General features: G+C 33.6%; 1 protein-coding gene across 1 annotated transcript; it reads right to left on the bottom strand.

Moving 5' to 3' along the window:
* Window positions 1-5,488: 5,488 nt before the first annotated feature.
* LOC131639584 (NAD(P)H-dependent 6'-deoxychalcone synthase-like) lies at window positions 5,489-7,010 on the bottom strand. Its single transcript, XM_058910066.1, has 4 exons — window positions 6,571-7,010; window positions 6,221-6,464; window positions 5,951-6,127; window positions 5,489-5,869 (listed from the first exon to the last, which is right to left on the bottom strand). Exons 1-4 carry the CDS (start codon window positions 6,894-6,896, stop codon window positions 5,669-5,671), a joined length of 948 nt encoding a protein of 315 aa, XP_058766049.1. The 5' UTR covers window positions 6,897-7,010; the 3' UTR covers window positions 5,489-5,668.
* Between the last annotated feature and the right edge of the window lie 3,368 nt (window positions 7,011-10,378).

The raw sequence follows: 10,378 nt of genomic DNA, 5'->3' as shown, positions 1-10,378 counted from the left end.
TATTCAGAGATGGGATATTTTCACCTGGTAATGGACCCATAAAAGCGAGAGATTTTCCAGAAAGTTCAAAGGGAATGATCACCTGGGAAGCGTAAATAGCGCGTATTTCTTCGGTGTTAGGGTTTTGAACGTGCTCTTGTTCCCCAGACCGTGTTGTTGATTGGAGCTTCAGAGCAGGTTGAAGAACATTTGAAGATGAAGCCATAGAGAAATTTTTGATTAAGAGAGCAAGATTTTGAAAAGATTTTGAAGAAGATGAAGAAATAGGATTGAAAGGTCGTATAGAAGTGCAAGACCAAGTATTTAAAGGTTTAACGGAAACCCTTTTTAAATCTTTTGGGTAAAACCCAAAGAACACGTGGCGGCTGGTGATTTAATCCAACGGCGGTCGAATAAGTTAGCTTTACTCCTAGTATGTAGGAGTAATGATCAAGAAGTAAGGTTAAAACGTGGGAATGTAAGTTATGAGAAGACATCTTTGAAAATGACAAGACGTTTCGGAAACGGGGTCATCAATGATTATGACGTTAGTCAGCAGTCTTGGAACTCTCAAAGATCAATAAGAAACGAAATCTTATGATGACAAGAAACGCCTATTTCTGTTGATTCTCGAAACAGGCATTTATTGGGGGCAATTTGTTAGCTGAAGATTTCGTTTTATAGTATTTGTCCTTCGAAGAAGTAGAAAATCGAAGGAAAGATGGTTACTGATGGCCATCTCTTAAAAAGTAAAAGAATGGCTACTGATGGTCATGCTTCGAGAATAAAGACTTCTAAGTTCGATATGAAGATAGTGAATACTGAAAGTTAGTGAAAATATGTGTCTTCGGGGACTTAGACAAAATTTATAAAATATATTCAAGTATTACTACTTAGCGTGTTTTTGTAGTGTTTTTAATACACTGCCACGCGTCGAAGACGGACTCAGGCGGGAAGATTTGAAATTCGAAGACGGTTTCGTAACTGTCCAAGTAACAGATGGCGTCGCTGGAAGTTCTTATGAGAAACGTGGCAGCAGATTAGTGTAGGACCGTTAAGGTCGAAACTAGTATAAATAGGAGTCTTAATGTTAGGATTCTGTGTGTTCATTTTGTACAAATCACTCACATATTTACTCAAGTATCAAGCGTAAAAAGAAAGAGTTCGCTGAGAAAATGTACGTATGACACCACCACTTTAATACATGTGTATTATTTTTCGTTTTCAAATATCTTCCAGAATTACTGCATTCCGTTTACTTCTTGCCATTTACATTTCTGTATCTTTACTTTAAAGTCATTTACTTTCGAATTACTTTCATGTTATTTACTTTCAAAGTCTTTAACGTTTCTGCATTTTAAGATTCTTTACGTTTTAACAGCCCTTTTAGTTTCATATGTTATGTTACTTATCTTTTCGTTGAAGTCACACTTACATATAACAAAGTGATTATCAAGATTATTTGTTCTTTAATCGAACAATGCTTATTGACAAAGACGAATCATGAATCCGGTTCGAATGAACATTGATAACAATCCTTTTGACTATGTGTCCTAGGATCAATCTAGTCGATCCTGCGAGTAACCAAATCATATTTATTATAGTTTGGAAGACTAGCGGTTGTTTACCGGAAATCACCGTAAACACAACTTCAAGGAGATCTAGTCGAGTATATTTGGGAACGTTTTGGACATGAAGATGATGAAATTTAAATTTGATTAATTATGTGATGTTATTTAATTTTATTGTTTTTAATTATATGTCATGTATTTGAGATTAATTTTAATTATCATTTTAAATTATAAGTTTAATTTGAATTTTATTTATTTTATATCAATTTTAATTTATATAATTAAAAATATTATTTTAAATGATATAAAATTTAATATAAATAAAATATTAATATATAAAGTTTAGTTGTGAGACCCAATACGAATTCTTCAGAATTGCACCATTGAAATAAAAAATTAGTTGAATTGCTTTAAGGCTGTGGCTTAATAAATCCCACAAAGAACCCAAAAATGAGTTCACGGTTGGAGATGTTGCATGCGTTCCATTTACAATACATATTTTCACACAACACGTGACACCCGTCTGCAGGCCCGGTCTAAGCTATAGGCAAACTATGCATATGTCTAGGGCCTCCAAACCTACTACTTAATTAGAGATCCTGTCAATGAAAACAAAAACTAATAATTTTCATTTTAATAATTGGTTCCTTTTCAATACTCCATTGATAGAATAACTACACTTTATTATCATTAGAGGATCTATTCAACTTTTTCAAATAAAATCACGGTATTGTATACTATTAATTTTATTTTTTTAATTAATATAAATTCTCATTGTCAATTTTTTTTTAAAAGTGTGCTGTCACTTTTTTCTTGGAGTAGAAAGAGAAAAGGTATTGCATAAAACATAATTAGATTTTATTTATTTAATATTTTTAATTAGTTTTAATGTAAAATCTTTATATTTATTTAATTATTTTATTTTCGGTAATTTTTTATATGTGTTATTGTAAAATATTTAGTATTTTATTTTAAATCATATTAAAATTTTGAATAAAAAAGATTAAAATTCAAATTAAAATAGTTGAAGTTTTATTTGAAATATCGAACAAATTTAATTATCAAATTTAATAAATAATTTTGTGATTTAAAAATATAAATATTGACTTTTAAATAAAATTATTATTTTTACAAAATTCGTCTTAGGCCTCATAATCAGTTGGGCCGACCTTGCCCGTCTGTTTCCTTTCCAAGCCCTTTGAATGGTTTTTTTTTCATACCTAATAAAGTTATCTAAGTCCACCCATCATTTGAGAGCAAGACCTATAACGACCATGGAAATGAAAATGACAATCATTTCTCAACCTTTAACATGCCCTTTGCATGTTAGATGGGGTTCGGGGAGGTGTGGATGGGGTGGATGGAAGCGATGGTTTTTCGAGCGATATGTCGGTTATGGTGAACGGGAGTCCCACTAAAAAATTTAAGGTGGAAAAGGGATTACGACAAGGCGATCCTTTATCGCCTTTTCTTTATGTTATCATGGCGGAAGGATTGAAGTGGTTGGTTAATAGAGCGGTGGTTAATGGTACCTTTGCGGGGATTAACATTCATGGGAAGTGCTTCATTGACGTGCTTCAATTTGCGAACGACATGCTTTTGGTAGGAGACGAAGGGTGGAATCACTTGTGGGCTATCAAATTTATCCTTACAAGTTTTCAAATTGTTTCGGGTTTGGGTATCAATTTTCACAAGAGCAAACTAATTGGTATAAATTTAAGCGACAATTTCCTCGAGATAGCTAAATCTTTCTTATCTTGCAAGAGGGAGGACAAGGCGTTCTATTTCTTGGAAATTCCGGTAGGACACAATCCTAGAAAGAGTTCAATGTGGAGCAATATAGTGAGCAAGATAAAAAGAAGGCTTATTGGGTGGAAGCATCGGTATCTTACTTTAGGCGGAAGGATAACTCTCTTAAAGGCGGTATTGGGAAGTCTAGCTATTTTTACATTATCGTTCTATAGAGCCCCCAAGAATGTGGTAAAGGAGATAAACACCATTCAAAGCAAGTTTTTGTGGGGAGGCACGACGGATAATCGTTGTATTCATTGGTTTAGATGGAATGCGGTTTGTTTCCCAATTGATCATGGAGGTCTTGGTATTAGAAGAATAGAAGAGTTTAATATAGCACTCATGAGCAAGTGGAAGTGGAGATTGTTGAGGGAGAAGGATGCTTTATGGTACAAAGTTTTGAAGGCTCGTTACGAATGTGTCAATACAAGTGATGAACGGAGAGGGGCAGTTAAATAGGAGGAAGACTTTTTCAACGTGGTGGCAGGACATTCAGGCCTTAGACAGTGTTGCTCCCGAAAATTTCTTCGCTCAAAACTGTCGTGTTAGTGTGGGAAATGGGTTTGAGACGTCCTTTTGGCACGCGTGGTGGACGAAGGAAGGAGTTCTAAAAAATTTGTATCCATCTCTATTTTATTTTTCTGTTTTACAGGAAGTATCGGTGGCATCGATGGGAGGGTGGACGAGTAACGTTTGGAAATGGTCTGATTTTGGCATACCGCAACGCGTTATCGAGGAGCAGCGGCTGGAGATATCTTTCAGCAGCATGTTATGCTTATTGAACCGCTACTGCCCGCTGGGAGCAGGTGGTGTTACTCAAGAAATTGAAGCCAGCATTCTGTTCCGCATTGCAACATTCTGGGCGGTAATGCGACTGTGTTTGCGACTGCTGCTAACACTGTTTCTTGGATGCTGGACAACAGCGGTTTGTTTACGGTTGCTAGCTGTTATCGTTTTCTTAGTGCTAAACACATTCCTTTGGGCCCTGTGGATAAATATGATAAAGCTATAAAGATTATTTGGAAGATGCTTGTGCCAATGAAGGTGAAGGCTTTTGCTTGGAGGAGTTTTTTTATTAGGCTCCCAACTCGTGTCGCGTTGGAGACTCGAGGTCTTACTTCTTCGCCCCTCTGCTGTTTTTGTGGTGCTTTTGTTGAAACAATTGAGCACCTTTTTTTGGAGTGTGTTGTCGCTTCTTTGGTTTGGAAAGATATGGCGGATTGGATTGGTTGGAAGGTGGATAAGTTTTCTAGCATTAAGGAAAGTTTCATGATGTGGTATGGCTACTCCAAATATAGAAAAATGAGGAAAAGAAGAGAAGGGGTTTTGTGGATGGCTACTTGCTGGAATATTTGGTTGGTCATGAATGGTATCGTGTTCAGAAACGATAAGTGGAATGTCAATGATATAGTGTGGAACTCTAAGATTTCGGCTTGGAAATGGTTAGTCATAGGAAAAATTAGCCTTTCTAATTGTGACTTTTATAGCTTTAGCAAAGATCCTTTGCTTTTCTTGTTGTAAGTTGTAATTGGTGGATAATTTCTTCTTGGGATGTTTCGTTTGTCGCCCGTTTTCCTTTTTTGTAAGTTCGATTGAAAACTTGGGTTCTCTTTCATCAATGAATTTCTTGCTTAAAAATGCCCTTTGCATTAAAATATTTCTCCGTGTTAGAATCAACCAGTAATCATCTTCGTGGCCATCAAAAATGAAAATCACACTTTTCAAGATTAACAAATAGTTTTTAGATCGAAATTGTCAAACAACTAACTTCATCACTCTATTAAACACATAATAAAATAATCAGTGATGTTGTGGATGGATACATGTTTTGATATTTATCTTTTTCGAAATGTGACTTTCTCATACTACACTAAATAATAGGTAAAGTAGCGTACAAGACAGAACTACATATTATATTAGTCATTATCTTCTAATCTTTGACAATTGTCCCATAGAGTGATTGTCCTCGTTTGCTATTTTAAACAGCAGAACACGCTGGTTTAGGTGACACCTATTTACGAATGTTGATCGTGAAAGAGAATTAATTCATTATTATAGTAAAGAGTTGATCATCTGTATTTTTATTTGTTGATATATTGAAATGTTACAAGTTGTTATATAATATGCAAGAAAAGTAAGAAGACTCGTTCAACTAAAATTGATATTTTGACAACCGGTATTTGATTATAGTGAATAAAAACTCTTGAGAATAAAAACACTTGCAACTCCACTCAACAAAGTGCACTCATGACTACTATGATCATGACACTTTTGCTTTATTAAGAGTAAGTAGTAAAGTTCCTTGTTTCCAAATTTGAAGTGATTGTTCATTCTTCATCCCATAGATCATCAAGAAGAGGCTTGGTTGGTCCTTTGATGAGTCTCTCTTGATGAATTTCACTTATTTTCTTGTAATCATCCTCAGTTAATGACCAGTCAAAGATTTTCAAGTTCTGGTTCATCCTTTCCTTGTCATAGCTCTTTACCACAAAAGTCAAACCTTGTTCATATAACCATCTTAGACAAATCTGTAAAATTTTGTTACATTAAATTCATTCCACAAGTGCTACTATATATAAAATATTCTTAAGATCATATTATAAATATACCTGAGCTATAGTCTTGCCATGAGCATCTGCCAATTCTTTGAGTATATCATTGTCCATCACTAAATTAGCTCCTCTGCTAGCACCCTTTCTCAGGGGTGAGAAGGCAGTTACTATTATACCCTTTTCCTTGCAGAAGGCTCTAAGTTTCTCTTGTTGCCATCCAAGGTTCACTTCCACCTATTAGGATATTATTAGCAAAGTGACTCACAATAATTCAAGTAAAATGGTGGTGTAATTAGTTTGAATTTATGATCCTATATTATTAATTACTTGATTCACTGCTGGAGGGATGGTAGCAAAGGATAGCAATTTCTCAAGCTTCTTGATTGAAAAGTTGCTAGCTCCAATAGCTTTGGTGAGACCTAGTTTTTGACATTCTTCCAATGAAGTCCATACACCTTTTAGGTCAAATTCCACAATATCAGATACTTCAATAGGGTATTTAACTTCACCAGGTTTAGTAGTAATTGGCCAATGGATCAAAATTAGGTCTAAGTATTCTAGTTGAAGAGTCCTGCAAAAACAAACATGCACGCATATCAAATCAATAACCATAATTGACGTACATGATTAAAGTACAAATATATAGCTAAAAATGAAGTTATTTTTGTTTGAATTACCTTAGAGATTTCTTTAGAGCAGGGATAATTAGATGAGGATGATTATCAGTAACCCACAGTTTAGAAGTAACAAAGAGTTCATCTCTTGATGAAATGAGTCCAAGTTTAAGTGCTTCAGCTATGGCTTCACCAACGGAATGTTCAACACCATATGCAGCAGCAGCATCAAAGTGTCTATAACCTTGTTTGATTGCTTCAAGAACAGCGTCTTTTGTAGTAACCTTACTGGTTGCTTCCGGTGCAGTGCCGAGGCCCATCACCGGTATTTTCCGTTGTCCGGTGGAGGAAGGGAGGACTATTTTAGGGACTGTAAGTGTAGCAGCCATTTTGTTTGTTATGTGATGAGAAGAACGTTGAATTGGATGTAGTTATTGTAGTGTGTTATGAATAAAAGGGGGTGGATAATATTTATAATATGATTTTAGGAATTAAAAAATAGCACTATGAGGTAGGTGGTAGTACTAATTTGAAAATCTATCAACTCTGTGGTAGCTGCACTTTGGATTTTGAAGATACACAGCCAAAGCTACTTACAATGTGAAATATTTTAAGAAGTATTATTAATAGGGTTGTTAATTACGTACGTCTCTGATTCTAATTTTTTAATCCATTTTGCCTTTGGTTGATAAGACCCTTTTATGTATTTTGACTATACATACACTACTTGGTTGGGAAAAGTAAGTAAACTATACATTATTTTTTCAATTTAGTCTAGATTCTAGATAGTATGGTTTTAGATACCATTTTCTCACTTGATTTCTTATATATTTTCTATACAAATTTTGTTTACCTAGATCCATATTTGCAATGTTATAATAATATTGAATTACATTATTTTGATTTTAAAAAAATAAAGAATTAAAGAAGTGATCATCTATCACTACCTCTTGAGATGACATTTGTTTCAAATCATCTATTAATATATTGACTTTGCTACGGGTTAGGAACGCAACATGACTATTAAAAATAGAGTAATATTCACAATCAACTACTCTGTGGAACAAAATAAACATGATCAGAGTTTTGTCACTTGAGTTGCAGACTTTTGTGAATTGGGGCATCATTGTGACACCACTTTGTGAAATTTTCGTTTGAGTATCATTTTTATGAGTTTCTTCGCTAGTAGATGAAGAATTCAACAATGTCGATATCTATGTTCAAGAACAAGAACAACAACAACAACGATAACAACATAAACAATAATAACAACAACATAAACAACAAAAAAAACATAAACAACAACAACATCCACAATAATGACAAATGAAATTTACCGTAGATGCATGGGGAAAATAAGAATATTGTGTTGGTGTTAGTGTTGTCTTCGTTCCCGACAACAACAATGGTGTTAACACCAATGTTGGTGTTGTCTTTCTTCCCGAAGATGATGAAGGTGTTGGTGTAGTCTTCCTCCTAGACGTCGATGATCGTGCTGGTGTTGTGAACCTCCTCGATGATATTGACGAAAAATGATAAATACACACTGAACAAAGTGAAAAATGAGGAACGATAAAGAACGATGGTGTTAGGGTTGAAATCATGTATCGTTTCACAGTATTGAATGTTAGGGTTGTTTCGTCTTGTTTCTTTTTTCAATGAAAAAATGGATACTGAAGAGACACTAGCTAGAAGTGAATAATATTTAGAAAGATACCACCACGGTCAATACTAAGAATCGTGATGATATATTATTTTGTTTGCCTAAGGCGGAAGGTGGTCTAGGGGCGAATTATTATGGTTTGTCAATCTTGCTTTCTTAAGTAAAAGAAAATGGTGGATTCTAATTGATGGATCCTCCTTGTTGGATCCTCCTTGTGGACCGACTTACTTTCTTGTAGAAATGATGATGTCAAGTGCAGTTTTAGGGAGTTCGAGTTCCATTAGGAACACTTTTTTATGGTGGAGGGACTTATGTACCATTAGGAATCCCAAATTAGTACAACTCATCCAAATTATTTTTTCTCCTCGTCTATCTCTTGTAAGCTTTGAAATGGTGAGAGTTTGGATTTTTGGAAACATCATTGGTGTGAAGCCTATTCTTTTGAAGTACTATTTCCTTTTCTATATAGGTTTGCAATTCAACTTGTCTCAAAGTGGTCGAAGCAAGATATTGGTGTAATGATGCTTGGGTGTGGAATATTGGCATAAATGGGGAAAATTTAAGTGGAGTTGATTTTTACTTTTGCATGGGGTGAAGCCTAAGATACTTGAAGAAGATCGTTTAGTTTGGTGGAGACATAAAGATGACTTTTAGGTTAAAGATTCTTACAAGAGGATTTGTGAGTCTTGTTTGTTAGAGCTTTCTTTTGATCCTACTAAAGCAATAACTCTTTACAGATTATGGAAGTCTAAAGTTTCGAGTAAAATTCTCATTTTTAGTTGGAGCTTAATTTTCTACAAGCTACCTACGAAGATGGAATTGGTCAAGAGGGAAATCATTGAAGGTGTTCATAAAATGTGGTGTGTCCATTGTGTTTTTTTGGAAGAAGTGGATGTGGAACACTTATTTTGTTCTTGCTCCTTTTCAAATTTCCTATGGAATAAATTTTTTCTTGTAAATTGGAGTTGACGCTTCGTCTTTTAGTAGGTCTTTGTTGGTTAGACTTCATAATTTAAATTATTTCCTTTCTTTTTGGTTTCTTGGCCTTGCTTTTTCATGGTTCATTTGGTACTTGTAGAAATTCAATTCTTTTCAAAGATAGTGTTCTTGCTAAATTGGGTGTATTAAGCTTTATTAAGGCTTTATATATCGTGGGATTGGCTTAATGCCTTCCATGAAAAAGGGAGAAACATTTTTTGGTCTGATTGGTGAATGGTGTACCAATCTGATTTTTTGTTAGGAGTAGGCTTTGGTGTTTTTCTGTTGGTGTTGTTGGTTGTTTTTGTAGGATGGTTTTTTGTTCGCTCTTAATTTCTTTAGTTGTATAAGGGTGACATCACTAGTGCTTATTTTTAATGGCAAAAATTGCCTCTTGATTATAAAAAAAATTAAGAATGAAAAAAGAAATCTTACTTTCAATTATTCAGATTAAAATTTGTCACGGCATGCCTTTAATAAGGAATAAAACATATGTGTTATATTTCAAAATTATTATTAGTATTTTGTGTTAAATTCGATACTATTTTGATATATTTAAAATTCAGTATTATTTTTCTTTATCTGTGGGATATCTATACAAATATTTAGTGGATACATATACTATACTCCGTCCGTAATAATAATTATTAAAATAATAAAGAGAAACCATATTAAATATTAAAATTTGCATTTAATTTTAGCTTATAAAAATAAATTTTTTAAAACTACTTTTTAAATAAATTAAAATTGATGTTTTTTATATATAAATTATAATAAGAAAAGTAAATGTTTTTCTTATAAATTGTTACTGATCATGGAGTATTTATATAAGATAGGAGATAGCTTAAGACTAGTATTTGTAATTCTGGCCTTCTGGGCATTCAACTATTGATGTTGAGTTACCCTTCCATTCAATTAATAAAATTATTAACTAGATCTTCTAATTTTTTAATCCATTGCTTTTCGTTGATAAGACCCTTTTATGTATTTTGACTATACACAGTTTTTAGTCATGTGATACGATTTTTTTCAATTTAATTTAGAGTCTAAACAGCGTGCCTTTGGATAGTTATCGTTACCATTTTCTTACTTGATTGCTTATATACTTATTTTTTATGCATGTTTGATATTTTTTTATATAGATCGTGATTGACAATGTTAGTATAATAATATTGAAATTATTGTTAGAAAATTCACACTAAATGAAATGGTTTGAGGATTTAATTGTGA

This window comes from Vicia villosa, unplaced genomic scaffold (genome assembly GCF_029867415.1).
Source record: "Vicia villosa cultivar HV-30 ecotype Madison, WI unplaced genomic scaffold, Vvil1.0 ctg.002705F_1_1, whole genome shotgun sequence".
NCBI classification, from domain to species: Eukaryota; Viridiplantae; Streptophyta; class Magnoliopsida; order Fabales; family Fabaceae; genus Vicia; species Vicia villosa.
Note: the sequence above shows the minus strand (reverse complement) of the source record. Positions and strands in the feature narration are given on the sequence as shown.

Coding starts and splice junctions, on each gene's coding strand:
- LOC131639584 (XM_058910066.1), bottom strand. CDS start 6,896: ATGGCTGCTACACTTACAGTCCCTAAAATAGTCCTCCCTTCCTCCACC. Junction 6,128..6,220: donor TCCCTCCAGCAGTGAATCAA/GTAATTAATAAT, acceptor ATATCCTAATAG/GTGGAAGTGAACCTTGGATG. Junction 5,870..5,950: donor ATGGCAAGACTATAGCTCAG/GTATATTTATAA, acceptor AAAATTTTACAG/ATTTGTCTAAGATGGTTATA.